Below are 18,384 nucleotides of genomic sequence, written 5' to 3'. Positions count from 1 at the left end.
GCCACGAAAGAGCAATACTGCGGATATCCGATAGAGCCCAGCAAGCCTCAGTTATCATGTTATTACTGCTTGCATCCATTTGCATTATCTTATTGTGTTCAGTGTACGTTATTACCGCTTACATTCATTTGCCTTATCTTATTGCGTTCGGTGTATGTTATGGTGGTTGGCATACATGCCACAGTCTAATAAAGATGTAGTAACATTCTTGGTTGTGTTGTGTGTCCAAGTTACATCATTTTGTTCAAATGTGACAAATGTACCAGGTACCCCTCTGCATGCATAGTCTAGGGGTAGTGACTTTAATTAGTAATCAAAACCTCCTCAGTCCTCCATTTGAACCCTGCCACCACTTAAATTTTTAATAAAAAATCAGCACTGGCAGCCAAAGACTTCAGGTATAAGAAGTTACCCTCCTTCTGCTAACAGCCTTGTCAAAGAAGGTGCATGAGTGGACAGAGGTCTAAGGCACTCTTGCCTGTGGAGGTGGGAAACTTTCCCTAAAGATGGAAGGATCAGCAATGATCAATGGCATGTAGATGCAGAAAACAATGGAAATCCCTGCATCAAAGAAACATGATGTGTGGCTACAAGACATGTGGCCTGTAATTGAAAAAGTGTCACAATAATCTCTCCGGTGGCAAAAGATTCTGGAATACTCCCAATAGTGCCTCATTCGGATCTCCAGGAGGGGACTGTCAAGGGGAAGGTGATCATGAGGAAAAACTGAATAAACATTGAAATGATAACGTTCTATGAGTTGGAGCATCAAATGTCAGAAGCTTGAATGTGGTAGGGAAGACAGAAAGTCTGAAAAGGGAAATGCAAAGGTCAGATCTAGAAAGAAGACAAGGATTTCTGGTCATATTTGTATAGGGTAATATCAAAAGCAGAAGAAAATGGTGTAATGGGAGTAGGATTCATTACGCATAGGAAGATAGGGCAGGGAGCGTGTTATTGTGAACAGTTCAATAATAGGGTCGTTCTCATCGGAATCGACAAAACACCAACATCGACAATGATAGTACAGGTATACATGCCGATGTCGCAAGCTGAAGATGAGGAGATAAAAAATATATATAATGATATTGAACAGGTAATTCAGCGCATAAAGGGAGATGAAACTCTAATCGTAATGAGGGATTGGAATGTGGCTGTATGGGAAGGAGTAGGAGAAAGAGTTATAGAATAATAAAGGCTTGGTACTAGAAATGACAGAAGAAAGACTAACCACATTCTGTAATAAATTTCGGCTAATAACAGTGAGTACTCTGTTCAAGAATCACAAGAGGAGGATGAATGCTTGGAAAAGGCTGGGAGATATGGGAAGATTTCAGTTAGATTACATCATGGTCAAACAGACTCTGAAATCAGATACTGGATTTAAGGCTTACCCAGGAGCAGATACAGAATCAGATCACAATATAGTGGTGATGGAGAGTAGGCTGAAGTTTAAAAGGTTAGTCAGGAAAAATCAATAAACAAAGAAGTGGGATACGGAAGTACTAAGGAATGAAGAGAGATTCTTGAAGTTACTTAAGGCTGTAGATACTGAAATACGGAATAGCTCAGTAGGCACTAAAGTTGAAGAGGAATAGATATCTCCAAAAAGGGAAATCACAGAATTTGGAAAAAATATCTTAGGTACGAAGAAGGTAGCTGTGAGGAAGCCATGGGTAACAGAAGAAATATTTCAGTTGACTGATGAAAGAAAGAAGTACAAAAATGTTGAGAGAAAGTCAAGAATACAGAAATACAAGTTGCTCAAAAATGAAATGAATAGGAAGAGCAGAGAAGACAAAATGGCTGCATGAAAAATGCGAAGAAGTCAAAAAAGAAATGATTGTCAGAAGGATCAACTCGGCATATAGAAAAGTCAAAGCAACCTTCAGTGAAATTAAAAGCAAGGGTGGTAACATTAACACTCTGCCGTCCGGCGACACCACAGTGGTGTCGTGTACGAAATAGTGGTCGACGGCCGGCAACACCACAGTGGTGTCGTGAGCACAGTATCGCTCTGTTGCCGGCGACACCACAGTGGTGTTGTGAGCATAGTATTGTGCAGTGGCCAGTGACAGCACTTTAGTATCTTTTGCATTCTGTTGGTGTTTCGTTTAGGTGACAGGAAATTACACAAGTCAACAAGTTTTTTGTTTTTATAAGTACTTGTGCCCTTTCATCATGGCAGACAAAAGACACGATATGATTATTGACGATGAGTGCACGGACGTCTTGTCTAATGTTCCTGACGATTTGGCCAATTGGAAAGAACACAATGCATATAAAAAAAATGAAAGTGAAGCAGAATCGTCAGAAGATAGTGAAATACATCCATGAAGAATTCAGCGAACACTACTGTTGCCAACTGATTCGGATGGATCAGATGAAGAAGTCAGTGCACAGTGGTCAGAATTTTATTTACCGAGTGCCAATAAATAATTTGAAGGATCTGCAGGTCCAAACGTATTTCCCAAAGATACACAGAGCATCAAAGATATCATAGAATTATAAGTTTGGAATGATCTATTTGAATATATTAACAATGAAACCAACAAGTACTACAGTCAAAATTGCAATAGAAGGAAACTGGATTTAAAAAATGCCAAATTTGTCGATGTTACGGGACCCGAACTCAGAAAATTGTGAAAATGGTTTGGGCTTGCTATCCTTAGGGGAATTGTAAAAAAATCATGGATAGAAGATTATTGGTCAACGAATTTGTTGATATAAACACCAATATTTCACAAAACGATGTCCCACAACTGATTCAGACAAATATTATCATTTTTACATTTTTCCAACAATAACAATAAACCGGATAATGCCGACTAGCTTTTCAAAGTGCAATTCGTAATTGCTTATTTTTCTAAAAAGTTTAAAGAAACTTTTAGTCTAAGTCAAAACATCTCAATTGATGAAGGAATGATACCATTTTAAAGTTTACAATCCGTTGAAAATTATGAAATATGGAATACTCATTCAGAAGTTGTGTGATTTGAGTACGGGATACAGTTCCTCATTCAAGATTATTCTGGTGCTCGACAGCCTTTAGCAAAAACAAAGATAGAACTACTGACACCTTATGGAAAGTGGCATCACCTCTACATAGATAATTATTGTAACGTGTAGAACTTGAAGAGAAGTTACCTGAAAAGAAAATTTAAGTTTGTGGAATGATATGGCAAAATAGATGATTTCCAAAAAAAATTAAAGTGAGCGAAAAGTCAATGTGTTTGAAGCTTGTCATCAACGCAAAGGTGAAGTACTTGCACAGGTATGGAGAACTTCGAAAATATTTGAGTTATTATCCTATATAGAGAAAAACTATAAAATGGTCAAAAAAGGTTTGCATCTACCTCTTTAATTGCATATTATTTAATGCATTCTGTACATGGCAATATTTCAATACAGAACACAAGAGTCTCCGATTTCACGATTTTTTACTGCAAATGTCTGTTTCGCCGATAAAAGACCATGTACCTGCTTCTGAGCAAAACTTGGAGGCTGCCACTACATCGCGTACGTCTCATCAGGATCCAGTTGACAGACTTTCTGGTTACATAAAGCAACACCAACTAATACTTATTTCCGAAATGAATAAACAAAAAAAAAAGGAACTTCCATGTATCTTCCAAAAACAAACAAAGGAGAACAACAAACTTAATGTGCAAGTCTTGAGGAGTTGCGTTACATCTTGGAGACTGTTTTGTTGCATATCATATGAAAGAGAAATACTAAGTACCTAGTTGTTGTTGTCGTCTTCAGTCCTGAGACTGGTTTGATGCAGCTCTCCATGCTACTCTATCCTGTGCAAGCTGCTTCATCTCCCAGCACTTACTGCAACCTACATCCTTCTGAATCTGCTTAGTGTATTCATCTCTTGGTCTCCCTCTACGATTTTTACCCTCCACGCTGCCCTCCAATGCTAAATTTGTGATCCCTTGATGCCTCAGAACATGTCCTACCAACCGGTCCCTATGCAAATAAACAAATATATGAAACAAACAAATTTTGTATTTATTTACATATGTATACATCTGAAATTTCATGAAAGTAGGGGAACAGGGCTGTAAACTTATGAGAACTAATGATGAGATTAGTAAAACTTAACAATTTATAATCTCCAAATAATGTCAAGAATGGCCGGTGACAAGCCAAGTAATCTGAATTAGGGCAGCCGGTGCCAAGCGAATCAATTTGTATGAGATGTTTGGACAGCAAAGTGTTAAAGAGGGAAAAGGGTATTCCACTGTTAAATGCAGAGGGGAGAGCAGATAGGTGGAAAGAGTACACTGAAAGCCTCTACGAGGGAAAGCTTTGTCTGATATGATAAAAGAAGAGATAGGAGTAGATTTAGAAGAGAGAGGTGATCCACTCTCAGGATCATAATTTAAGAGAGGTTTGGAGGACTTAAGATCAAATAAGGCAGAAGGGATAGATAACATTCTATCAGAATTTCTAAAATCATTGGTGGAAGTGGCAACAAAATGACTATTCACATATGAGTGTAGAATCTATGAGTCCAGCAATATACCATCTGACTTTCAGAAAAATATCATCCACACAATTCCAAAAACTGTAAGAGCTGACAAGTGAGAGAATTATCGTACAATCAGCTTAACAGCTCATGCATTAAAGTTGCTGAGAAGAATAATATACAGAAGAATAGAAATGAAAATTGAGAATCTGTTAGATGATTAGTTTGGCTTTAGGAAAGATAAATCCACCAGAGAGGCAATTCTGATGTTGCAGTTGACAATGGAAGCAAAGCAAAAGAAAAATCAAGACACATTTGTAAGATTTGTTAACCTGGAAAAAGCGTTCAATAATGTCAAATGGTGCAAGATGTTAAAAATTCTGAGGTTGGTTATGCTATTGGGAGGGACAGGTAATGAACAACATGTGCAGGAACCTAGAGGGAATAATAAGACTGAAAAGTGAAGAACAGAATGGTCGGATTAAAAAGGGTGTAGAACAGGGATGTAGTCTTTCACCCTTACTGTTTAATCTATAAATCGAAGAAGCAATGATGGACATAAAAGAAGGGTTTAGGAGTGGAATTTAAATCCAAGGTGAAAGGACAACAATTAGGACAACAACTATACGAACTGCTGACGATATTGCTATCTGCAGAGAAAGTGAAGAAAAATTACATGATCTGCTGGATGGATTGAACAGTCTAATGAGTACATAATACGGATTGAGAGTAAATCAAAGAAAGAGTAAAGTAATGAGAATTAGCAGAAATGAGAACAATGAGAAACTTAACGTCAGGACTGATGGTCATGAAGTAAATGATGTTAAGGAATTCTACTACCTAGGCAGCAAAATAACCCAAGGAGGACATCAAAAGCAGTCTAGCACTAGCAGAAAGGGCATTCCTGGCCAAGAGAAGTCTACTAGTATCAAACATAGGCCTTAATTGGAGGAAGTAATTTCTGAGAATGTACATTCCGAGTGCAGCACTGTACAGTAGTGAAACATGGACTATGGGAAAACCAGAACAGAAGAGATTCAAAGCATTTTAGATGTGGTGCTACAGACAAATGTTGAAAATTATGTGGACTGATAAAGTAAGGAATGGGGAGGTTCTGAGCAGGATTGCAGAGAAAAGGAATATGTGGAATACACTGACAAGAAGAAGGGACAGGGTGATAGGACATCTGTTGAGACATTAAGGAATAACTCCCGTGGTACTAGAGGGAACTGTAGATGGTAAAAACTGTAGAGGAAGACAGAGGCCAGAATACATCCAGCAAATTATTGAGGATGTCTGTTGCAACTGCTACTCTAAGATGAAGAGGTTGGCACAGGAGAGGAATTTGTGGTGGGCTGCATCAAACCACTCAGAAGAATGACCGGAAAATATTATTATTATTATCATCATCATCATCATCATCATCATCATCATCTACCTGTTGGCAGTAGCCTTGTGAGTTATATTAATAATGTGGATTCTACTAAACCATTATTTTATTATGTAACAGGGCATGTACATTTTTGCTGAAGTTGGACAGGTTACCCTTCTAATCAATACAATCAGGTACATTCTGGGGTACATTCTGTCGTCTACAGATCTGAGGAAGGTTCAAGTTGAACTGAAACCGGTCATTTTAAAAAAAAAAAAAAACTAATGCAAACAATATGAATAATAGATCTTTTTTAAATATCATGCCAGTCTGACACACACACACACACACACACACACACACACACACACACACACACACACACACCTGGTATTTGTGAGACAGGAAATAAAATAACAGAACAGCACTGAAGCTTGTGAAGAGTCTGAAAAATGGCTTCTAGCTCTCCAGGCAAAATCAATGTTGTGAGAGTCCCAGAACAGGAATCTGGTGGACCCACTCAAGGCACTCTCGATTAATGAATTATTTGCAATTTCTTAACAATTACTCCCGCTTTATAGACTGATTTGTACTGGTTGCAGAAAAGTTAGGACTTAGCTGAGGAGCAGCGGCACACAACATTGAACTGATGCACACGTGTACGATGATCTCACCGTTACTGTTTCTCCGTGGCCAACCTTTATGATGGCATCTCCCGACTCCCTTCGAATAGCTTCCTTGAATTCACGTATGTCCTTTCGAGTCCACATCGAAGCAGCCGACGGAGTTGGCAGACCACCTGAAATTTAAACACTTTTCAATAATCACTAAAGTTGTTCATATCATTCCAAGAGAGACAAGCTACATAATTTTTTATTAAACCATTTAAATGATATATCTACAAGTCTACACATTAGCACACTTTTTGAAGGGTCTGAAAAATTCTGAGTTCAGGAACCTCTCAACATCTCTAGCAGACACAGCTCAAATGGTAGCTGAACAGGTCTGAGAGTAGTTCATAACTAATTGTTTGCACCTTAATATCACAAAGACTTGTAACGTGATTTCAAACAAGCTATAATGACCTTTCAGTACCAGAAGAAGGCATCAATATTTGTACACTGAATGAAGCACAGTGTCAAAAATTCCGGTTTTTTCTCATTTCCAAGGAAGATTCCCCCCCCCCCCCCCCCCCCCCCCAAAGCTCAAATGTTTAGTAGTCTTTTCATAGTGTCTGTCTGTGATTCAGCACCTCCTACCACAAAGGACGGGTATCTATTGAGAGGTCAGACAAACATATTGTTGCTGAAGAGGGGCAGGAGTCCTTTCTGTAGTATGAAGTGGAACCATCTGGATGATTGACTGATCTGGCCTTGCAATATTAGTCAAAACAGCCTTGGTGTGCTGGTACTGTAAACAGCGGAAAGCAAGGGGAAACTGCAGTCATTATTTTTCCCAAGGATATACAGCTCTACCGTTTGGTTAAACAGTGATGCCATCCTCTTATGTAAAATGTGCCAGAGGTAAAATAGTTCACTATTTGGATCTCCAAGTGGTGACTAAGAGCATTTCTTCATTGGGAGTGACTTGTGTGAGAGGGGAGAGGGGTGGGGGGGGGGGGGGTGCGTATTCTAAGGGTCACAGTGTGAAATGGTCAGTGCCTTAGTTGGGTACATAGCTTAGAGAATTTTAAAAGGGAAATGTATAGTCTGAGGTTGGATATAGTATGAATTAGTGAATTGTGGCAGCATGAACAACATTATTTCTGGGAGGATGGGAAGCTGAAAGATGTAATGAATTTGTAGTGTGTCCATATTAGGGACAGAAACTGGAGGACAATATTATAGAAAGAAATGATGAGGTACGAGACAGGACATAACTTGACACAGTACTGAAAGCTCTACGCGAAAGTCATACACTGGAGCAGACATTTCCTCTGAATTATTGAGATTCTCAGGAGAGTCAAACATGACAAAAGTATTCTACCTAGTGTGCAAGACATATGACACAGACGAAATACCATCCGACCTAAAGAAGAATGCAATAATACCAATTTCAAAGAAAGGTGTTGCTGACTGAACCACCAATTCAGTAAGCCAAAAATTCCAAACATTGTCACAAATTATTTACAGAAGAATGGAAAAACTGGTAGCAACCAACCTTCAGGAAGATCAGTTTGGTGAATGGTTGCAATTACTTCAGACAACTTTTAGTTCGTGTTTTGGCAAAATATAGGAACACGTGAGGTGATACCGATCCTACAATTTATCTCGGAAGATAGGTTAAATAGAAGTAAATCTATATTTATAGCATTTGTAGGTTTACAGAAGGTGTTTGCAACACTGATTGGAATGCACTCTTTGAAAAATCTTAAGTAACAGGAACTGGTTGATAGAGCAAGTACTGAGGCATGTAGAAATCATCAATTTGGTAATGGAGGGAAGTGTGAGAGGTAAAACTGCAGATGGAGACCAAGGGATGAATTCAGTAAACAGTTTCAAATAAATGTAGGTTGCAGTAGTTGTACAGAGCTGAAGAGACTTGTATGGGACACACTAGTATGGAATGCTGCATCAAATCAGTCTTTGGGCTGAAGATAAGAACATAAAAAGCAGCAGCAACAACAACATCATGATATTCAAAAATCTAACTTGTGTATTTTAATCTAAAATCCAAATCTAATGTGTAATTTTTAATGTAAAATATTACTGTATACCTGTACAAGTGTAATTAAGAAAATCCATATCATCTTCCTGATGAGTAAATACAAAATAATTATATAAATATAAAAATATGTTAACAGGGTGAAGCATGAAGCCAAGCTGAAGTGGCATTCTCTCTTATTTTAAAAACAGTGTCACTGATTATAGAAGTCATTTCAAACATCCTCAGTAACCATAGAGAACATCTCTGGAATGCTCTGTAACCAAAGAGAGCACCTTCAGAAGGTCCCCCGTCACTGACTTCTACTATCGAGCCAAATCAAGAGTTATCAAAAATATTAAAAAGCCGTAAATCGTCATCGCCTAAAAATAACAGAAATTTTTATTTTGCCGGCATGCGAAGAAAAGTGCCAAGATGCCCTACTTAGCGAAGTTTTCTTGACGTGGATAACAGAAAAACGTGCCTAGCAGAATTTGTGGCGCACCTCCATTTTCGTCCTCGTCGTCACTGTCCTCGCCCCGGGGTGACAGCGTGCCGTTGGAGCCGAGGTGCTGCAGCAGCCTGGCCTGCTCATCTGTGTCGCCATCCATGGCGCCGGGCACGGCCCTCCCTTGCTGCTGCTGCTGTTGCTGCTGCTGGATGTAGAGCTGCTGCATGTACTGGTGGTAGTGCTGCTCCTGCAGTTGCCTCACCAGCACTGCTTGCTGCAAATCACAACGTATCTTCCCTGGACTTGGATTTTACTGAGCTACTGCGGTCTGTACGGGAAAGATAGTCCGGTACCTGTCCGGCACCTCAGAGAATAGAATATGTCGCAATTACAACTCAATTTTGTATTGAATTTGACGTACGTGATCAAACGGGACTGACAGCGTAACAAGTACAACTTGTAGTGGTATATAAAATATATTAACTCCAGTTTGGACTGGGACGTGACACTCCTCCAAGATTTAAAAATAATTTGCATATGTTGGCTACATTTTGTGCAGCAAATGTAAAAACTCCAGCAATTACATTTTTCACTGCAAACTTTCTGACTGAAATGCAGTAGAGTTCTTAATTCTGACCCGCCATAACACTTACTGACAATAAAGATGAGATAAGTTAATTACCAAGTTTTGAGACGAGGCAACAAAATGCAAAAGAATCAATTTTTTTAGTCAAAGAATTTCCTTATAATTGCACGATACACACTGCTTAAATAGGAAAAGAATAATCTTTAAATTATCGTCTTTAATTTTTTATACATAAAGTAAAGCATTCGCAAAAATACTAACTTCAGGAATGCTACGGAAAGGATAAATTGCTACTCACCACATAGTGGCGATGTTGAGTCACAGACGGGGCCAACAAAAAGACTGTCAAACAGGTAAGCTGTCGGCCAAAAAGGCCTTCATCGGAATTAGACAACAAACAAACAAAACACACACAAACAAGCACGCGTGCAAACACAAATGCAGCTCACACACGCGCCCATAGTCTCTGGCTGGAGAGGCCAGACTGCAAACAGCAGAGCAAGATAGGAAAAGCAATCTGGTTGGTGGGGCTAAGGAGGAGGCTGAGGTGGGGAAAGCGAGGTATAGCAGTAGCAGGGTAGGGGTGGGGGACAGTAAAGTGCTGCTTGGGGGAACACACATGGACAAGGTGGAGAGAGGGTAGGGCAGCTAGGTGCAGTCAGGAGGTTAGACAGAAGGCAAGGGGTGTGTGGGGAGTGGGACAGCAGGAAAGGAGAGAAGTGAAATGACTGTGGGTGTTTCGGTGGAACAGAGGGCTGCGTAGTGCTGTAGTGGGAACAGGGAAGGGGATAGGTGGGTAAAGGATAATGACTAACAAAGGTTGAGACCGGAAGGTTTATACTGCAGGGAGAGTTTCAACCCGTGCATTCCAGAAATGCTGGTGTGGTGCACAGGACGTGAAGCAGTCATTAAAATGAAGAATGCTGTGCTGGACAGCATGCTCAGCAACTGGCCAGCCGCTTCTCGGTCACAGTCTGTCAATGGCCGTTCGTGCGAACGGCCAGCTTGTCTGTTGTCACGGCCACATAGAACACGGCACAGAGGTTGCAGTTGGCTCGTAAATCACATGACCGGTTTCACTGGTAGCCCTGCCTCTGACGGTATATGTGATGCTTCTGACCGGACTGGCGTACGAGGCCGTGGAAGGACGTATGGGACAGGTCTTGCTTCGAGGTCTAGTACAGGGATGAGCCGTGCGGCAAGGGGTTGGAGGTTGGGAAGAGGGGTCGTGCAGGGATGGACGAGGATATTGTGTAGGTTCGGTGGGCAGCAGAATACCAGTGTGGGAGGGTTAGGAAGGACAGTGGGTAGAACATTCCTCATTTCAGGGCACGATGAGCGGTGGTCGAAATTCTGGTGGAGAATGTGATTCAATTGTTCTGGTCCTGGGTGGTACTTAGTCATTAAGGCGATGCTCCTCTGCAGGACTTCAGAAGGTATGGGGGGACTAGCAGGATAGGCCATGGAAATCTGATTCTGTACAAGCTTGGGAGAATAATTACAATCTGTGAAGGCCTCAGTGAGACCCTCGGTGTATTTCGAGGGGGACTGCTCGCCATTACAGATGCGACGCCCGAGGGGGACTAGGCTGTATGGAAGGGGCTTCTTGGTGTGGAATGGGTGGAAGCTGCTAAGTAGAGGTATTGCTGGTGGTCCCCTCTCTATCCCATATACATACAAAACCGAGGTTAGAATAAGCCCAGAAAAGAAAAGCAGTTGGCTGAAACCTGACCCCTTTCACTTGAAACATTAAAAAACCACAAAGATACGTTTATCGAAGCATATAATCTTCTATAAATCCTCAGAGTTCAGATCCACTTGGGCCTTTTTTTACATTTGTGTACTAATGTGAAACTCATGAATACACACTTTTATGTACACATACAGAATGAACCTTGCAACATGTTCAGACCTTAGAACAAAATAAAGCAGTCACAGAAAAAGTTAGTGGAACCTGCTTGATTGAGGAACAGCTTCTATCAGGGAACAATTCTTGGAATGAGGCAAGTAACAAAACAGAATAAAAAGAGTGTTCAGTTTCACGCCTCAGTAGCAACTGAAGACAAGAAATATTGGTGTCAGTCTATGACAGTAAGTATAGTGCAATGGTCCTTGCTTCCGTCGGACATTACACGTCAAACCAGCTCACCTGTTCCGGGTTTCCAGGATACTGCTGCTCAGCATATGCTTTGAACTGGTGGAATGTCTGCTGGTTCAGAGCTTCCTGGATTTGGCGTCTGTAACAAGTAAGGAAAGCCTTCCTGCATAAGAGAAATATGATAACATTGAATATACATGTAAGTGTTTGGAAGCTTCCTCCAAATGTATTTGTCAGTAGTGTAAACTTGTACACGAGTTAGACACGGATGATAAACAGTTTAGACGCAAAGAGAACACAAGCTTAGGAGATGCCACGCTACCAAGGAACACTGAAGATTAGGTAGGTGAACAGCTTCCGAATTGAAATCGGGGAGACAAGAAATGCATGGCACAGACAAACAGAAGGAATTGGTTGATAGGACATGTCCTGAAGCATCAACAAATCACCATTTTGGTAACGCAGGTAAGTGATTGTATGTGGGGAAGAGGATCTTTGGAGTGGTGGGAGTAAAAACTGTACAAGGAGACTAATGTATAAACACAGTAAGCTCATCCAAACTAATGTAGTCTGTTATACAGATACGAAGAGATCTGCATGGTATGGATTGGCATGGAGAGCTGTATCAAACTGAGGATCAAAATAACAAGCAAGTGTGCAAATAAGTATCTGCAACAAATTTCCCACATTTCTAGAACTGTGAAATCTTAAGCACTACACATCCAAATTTTGAAGAAGTTTTGTAAACAGTATGTAAGGAAGCAGCCTACTCACGCCATATAGAATTCATATGCTTTCCATTGTGTGCCAGCCTAGTCCGCTGAAACTAGCTATGATGTCACGAATGTTGCGCAATACTTTAAAATTAAAGTACATAATCTGTAAAGTTAATAGCATGTCAGGAGTGATGCTAAAATGATAATGTGTTAAGCTTCAGTTTAGTAACTTTACCAGTTTTCGAAATTTGGACGTTTTATGTAACAATCATTGGTGCAACAGAAAGGAGCTAGAAACATCAAAATTTATTTTTGGATGCCTTTTTCATTGTAATTTGATGGAAACAGCATGCTGGACCTCACAAAGAAATATTTTGGTTGAAACTCATGATCTTCTGCTTTTGTGTCCTAAAAGTACGGAAGCAAGATAGATTAAGTAAGTGATTAGATAAAGCTAGGATGTTTAGATTTCATAAGAATGGAGATAAGCTATAATAACAAAGATGTGAGAAGTTTCCAAAAGGTAGCTATAAAACTACAGCTGTAGCATCTCTCCAAAGGTCAAGTTCAGAGCTCATCTACTGCGTGCAGTGCAACTAAAACAATTCTATTGCCAAAAGTATCTAACCTAGCCACATCAGAATTTTATTATAGATACTTACCTGTGTGCTGATTGCACAATTAAATTGAGAGCTTCATCGGCCTTCAGTGAAAGAAGCAATTAATTATATAGTAACTTGAAGTGGTGCTCTACTAGCCCCAGCTGCTAGTCAGGATGGCAAATTTTGTCGGCTGCATTTTCGGCAGTCTACGCCGCGGCTATATAAATAAGAGTGCTGTGAGCTGGATTCAGGTCTCAGTTCTCTTCTAGATTCGTATCAGAGCACACTCCATCTCGGAAGCCGCATCGCGTCTGTGCAGGTGCAAGGAACAGCTTTGGATGCTGTATTACATAACTCAGTATGCACGTAACAATGAGTTCCCATTGGGGTAAAGTGTTAATTGCGGAACGACTTCAGTGATTTATTCTCAGTTTGCGTATGTCGTATTTTCATGTGTCGCCGCAGGACAGACCTTCTATCGTTACTAGCGTGGTGTTTGATGAGTATTAACATCAAATTTTGGCGAGTATTCACTTTGAACATTTACATCGATAAAAATTGTGGAACAGTTTCGTTATGTAGGGATAATAGGATCCGCGCAATAGACTCTGAACAGCTCTGATAGTACAAGAGCTGATAGTAGCATTGCTTGGGTAAACTTTTGTCTGGAACTTTACGCTTTATCGTTTTCAGAACATAGTGAATATTGTTATAGTAAACTGCATTTTCTATTAATCCCAGACATCATCCTAAATCCTCAGCGTAATGAACTTTAATGATCAATACCTTTATTTCTCCATCAGAGTGGGCACAGTGAACTTTAATTACAGGCATCACATTTTTGCTAATCACTTTCTGGTTGCCAACATTGTAGTTAGAGAGCCTGTGTTGAGAAAGGCAACAACATAAAATTTTTCCACTCGCCACCCCACAAGTACACTGAACTGTAAAATCGAAACAGCATCATTACCAAAATGAAAAATTCTTCGAAGCAGCTAAACATACAATTTGTTAGGTAATTTTTAAAATGGAAAAATTTATTGCATGCACCAAAACAAGAAGTGTAGGCACAGTAACTGAGAATCCAAAACTGTCCTTTTTTGGAAGCAGGTGATAAATATTATGACAACTATTAATATGCTTTGTAAACAGCACATTAACATATCAGAAGTAGTTTCTACAGTTTTTCTTAAGACAACTTTTGAAATATGAAGCTACAGAAAGATTTGAGCATGCAAATTAAATTCTGAATGAAGTAGGTCTAGAAACAGCAAATAATGAAATAAATCTGCCATAAGAAGGCAGATTATATGAAACAATGACTAAGGATACCAAAACTGGAAGGAGCATAAAAGCAAATTTTATAGACACATTTGATTTAATTTATTCACCCAGGGATAATATCACAATTACAAAGGATTTGTCATAATACTGAAATGGAAATAAGCAGCTCAAAATATGGACGCACAGTATACGAAAGTATGAGTTGATAAGGATAGGACAGGTGATCGGACATGGTCTTGCTGAAGGACCCCCCCCCCCCCCCGCATTCGTCTGAAATGATTTAGGGAAACCACAAAAACCTTAATGAGGATTGCCAAATAGAGAAAATTCCATTCTCCGAAATATGATGTCAGTGCCTCAGCCCTTTTGCTGCTGTGGGCATGTACACACATCCTGCTATACCGTTCCCCAGGTGTGGGTGTGTATAGGCATGCCGCATGGAGTTTACCACGCTGCTATGGACATTTGAAAGTGTTTTCAGCTGCTGACCCCTCACTGCCACGGATGAGTTACTTCCATATCTCAATGCATAAAAAAGATTCAAGTCTTTATTACACAACATATGGGCCTCACTGCATGCTATTGTTTACAGAAAACCTCGTTTTGATAACTTGAATTGTTTACAAAATATTGTTATAATAGAGGGAAACATTCCACGTGGGAAAAATTATATATAAAAACAAAGATGAGGTGACTTACCGAACGAAAGCGCTGGCAGGTCGATAGACACACAAACAAATACAAACACACACACAAAATTCAAGCTTTCGCAACAAACTGTTGCCTCATCAGGAAAGAGGGAAGGAGAGGGAAAGACGAAAGGAAGTGGGTTTTAAGGGTGAGGGTAAGGAGTCATTCCAATCCCAGGAGCGGAAAGACTTACCTTAGGGGGAAAAAAGGACAGGTATACACTCGCGCGCACACACACACACATATCCATCCACACATACAGACACAAGCAGAAATATGTCTGCTTGTGCAGGACCCGTGTTTGCGGCCTCTTGTGGGGGCCCAGAGCACTACTAAAATGTGCGCAATTATTGACACATGCCAGGGTAGTGGTGGTGAAGGTGTAGTAATATGTGATTTACTGTGGTCCTATACTTTATATTTTGGATTTCAGTGTTACAATACAGAGTATATTTCATCTGATAGTTTGGAAATTATAATTCTGTAAAGGACTAAAATGTTTCAAAAATGATATGTCCAAGTTTTGTTTTGCTCACATTCACAAGAGACTCCCATGACTGTTCGTGATTATCACTTCAAAGAATGACAGATCTGTCAAGTTAGCTGTTTATTTAACCATAATTAGTTTTGGGTATAATCATGTCAGTGGCACACACAGACAACAAATGTTTATCACTAGCTGAAGATTGGCTTAGGTCTTAAACTGCTCACAGTTAAATAATTAATTTAGCTAATTTGTGGCTGATAGCTATATTCTTCCCATTTGTATGTTGCATTTGGCAGTTTATAATTCTGGGAAGTCTCAGAAATGTAGGCCCCTTCGTTTGGATAGAAGACAGAAAGATTCGGACTTAAAGGCACGAAGATAACAGAGAAGGGGAAGGTGGCTATGCTACTACAATATCTAAGTTCTGGAACAAGGGGAATACCACAAAACATGTGAGTAAAAGAAAATCAAATTTGTGTTGTACCTGACAGTGTAAGCCTGAACAGTGATAGTGAAAAATTTCTTCCTCGACAGGCTATTATTTTTTTTTTTTAACACAGGCATCAGTCACAAAAACTGAAACCCTACCTGAAATGTGGGTATGACTCCTTTTATTTGCTGCCCATAGTGTGCAAAATCTGTACCAATGAGTAGCATACCAATTTGTCCATTATAGATGTTATTGCTTTGACCTTTTCCTTATTGAGAGTCCATAACAGTTAGTTCAAATCAAATATAAACTGTTTTAAAAATTACAACTGGTCACTCTGTAATTTCTTTATTTATTGTCTAATTCCTTGTTCATCAAAGACAGGTGATTCATCTGAAATGTTGATGCTTTCTATTTGCAGTGTGTACATTTAATACAATAAACATATTTTCCATGTGTATGTTGTACAGTAGCTGAATATGTGAATGTGTTTCTGCTTGATGTTCCCCGTCAGTATTTATGAATATGATTACACGTAAAATTACCTTCAATAATGTTGCACTAAAAATGTCAATCAACAACTCACAACTGTTGCAGTGCTACAGACAAGCCCTTTGCATTTTGTTCTGAGGCTGCTTTTGTTATGGCTGTACTGCTCACCAAATGCCAGTGCCTGTGCTGAGAGATGTCATTCTGGCTGATGTAAAATATATGTCATACAATTTTTCAAAAACCATTAAATGAAAAAATGTGGTTTTTGGACACCTTATTGCCATCAGATATCTTCACTCAATAAAGATTTGAATTTCTTTTTGTTATCTGTTATACTTACTGCTGCATCAGATAAGTAAAATGTTGGCTGTGCTGAGAGACAGCATCCTGGCTGTTATGAAATACTTATTATCCAATTTTTTGAACTATTATGTGAAAAAAATTTGATTTTTGCACATCCTGCAGTCTGATACCTTCAACTGACAAATTTCTTTTCTTTTTATGACATTGTTACTGTGCTGCAACCAATTACATAAAACATTGCACAAAATTTTAAAGATTTTGCTGAGGTAAAAAAGCATTGTGCAAACTTTGCATTATGGGTGATTTTAGCTCACACATTGCAGTGAATGAAATGTATATAAGAATCAAAGTTTTATTTGAAACTGAGAGCGGGAGGATATTTCATTTTATTCTCGAGTTACTGGTGTTATATCCGAAGGACAGTCGTGCGTGACAGGTCCATTCACATCCTTCTGCATCACGAATAATGTGATCATAACAATCACAATATTTTGTAAGATGAGGTGACTTACCGAACGAAAGTGCTGGCAGGTCGATAGACACACTAACAAACACAAACATACACACAAAATTCAAGCTTTCGCAACAAACTGTTGCCTCATCAGGAAAGAGGGAAAGACGAAAGGAAGTGGGTTTTAAGGGTGAGGGTAAGGAGTCATTCCAAGCAGCCCCTGGTGGACCAATGCTTATTTCATAACTATTTAACAGCTCCAGTTGGCAGTCTTGTGTATGTTCTCTAAACCGTACTGTACATGCGCTGTCACGCCATGACTTAATAGTTACTTTCTGAAGATTGTATCTTTTATTTTGCTGAAATTAGAGAAGGGTCTATTTCCTTATTTCATCTAATTTTTGGGAAATATTACCAGTTACACAAATATGTTAAGTGCACAGTATGTAGAGTGTCTTTCAGGAAGGAAAAAAATTAAAAAAATCAAATGAGGAATCTTAGGGGGGAAAGTTAACTCAAACTTCAATTCTTACTGAAATACATTTAGTGTACACATAGTTAAAAATCTTAATTACATTTCAGAATTGCATATCATGCACAATAAAAGTGTCAAGTATCATCATTTCCCGTGTCAGTTTTTGGAAAATATTATCACTGGAAGCAATTGGAGGAGGAGGAGGGAGAGGGAGAGAGAGAGAGAGAGAGAGAGAGAGAGAGAGAGACCGTTTTTCTTATACATTCTAAGTCACAAAAAGAAGACTGACAAACTCATGCACACTGTCACACAAATTGACTCGCACTGCTACAACAGAACACATCTATACAACCAAATCTGCTAATTCACCAAACATGAAGTTAGTAGAAGCTGAATTTCATATTTCATTTTCTTCACTTTTCAATACACATTTGTTGATAAAATAACAGAGGGACAACTATTCATCAGAGTGGGTGTTTCAAAATCCAAACTCTGCAAAACCAAAAGCTTCATCCCAAATGCACAACAAAGGAGAGAAACATATGACAATGATTGTTGAATCTGTATTTATATTCATGACAGAGAGATACTAAATAATGGGTCTTCATCTGAGAAAAAAACTGGATGATAACTATTAGATTACGACTGACACTTTTCGCAGAAATTGTGTGCATCAGTTAAATTTTACACCAAAAAGGTAGACACCAATGACAAACTTGTACATACATGTATTTTGGGAAAAAAACTTTAATACTGACAAATTAACATAGAGAGACGTAAGGAACTATTCTCATCAGTAAAATATTAAAGATTGTGACCGGTTAAAT

The 18,384-nt window shown here is 39.2% G+C and overlaps 1 protein-coding gene across 1 annotated transcript in view; it reads right to left on the bottom strand.

Moving 5' to 3' along the window:
• Window positions 1-18,384, bottom strand: part of LOC126424845 (Golgi resident protein GCP60) — an 88,990-nt gene that overhangs the window by 22,692 nt on the left and 47,914 nt on the right. Inside the window, exons 5-7 of the mRNA XM_050087654.1 lie at window positions 11,679-11,766; window positions 8,998-9,217; window positions 6,524-6,648 (exon numbers count right to left, since the gene is read on the bottom strand). Of these exons, the coding sequence (XP_049943611.1) occupies window positions 6,524-6,648; window positions 8,998-9,217; window positions 11,679-11,766 (433 nt within the window). The remainder of the gene's footprint in view (window positions 1-6,523; window positions 6,649-8,997; window positions 9,218-11,678; window positions 11,767-18,384) is intronic.

The sequence above is a fragment of the Schistocerca serialis genome, chromosome 10 (genome assembly GCF_023864345.2).
Source record: "Schistocerca serialis cubense isolate TAMUIC-IGC-003099 chromosome 10, iqSchSeri2.2, whole genome shotgun sequence".
Classification (NCBI taxonomy): Eukaryota; Metazoa; Arthropoda; class Insecta; order Orthoptera; family Acrididae; genus Schistocerca; species Schistocerca serialis.
Note: the sequence above shows the minus strand (reverse complement) of the source record. Positions and strands in the feature narration are given on the sequence as shown.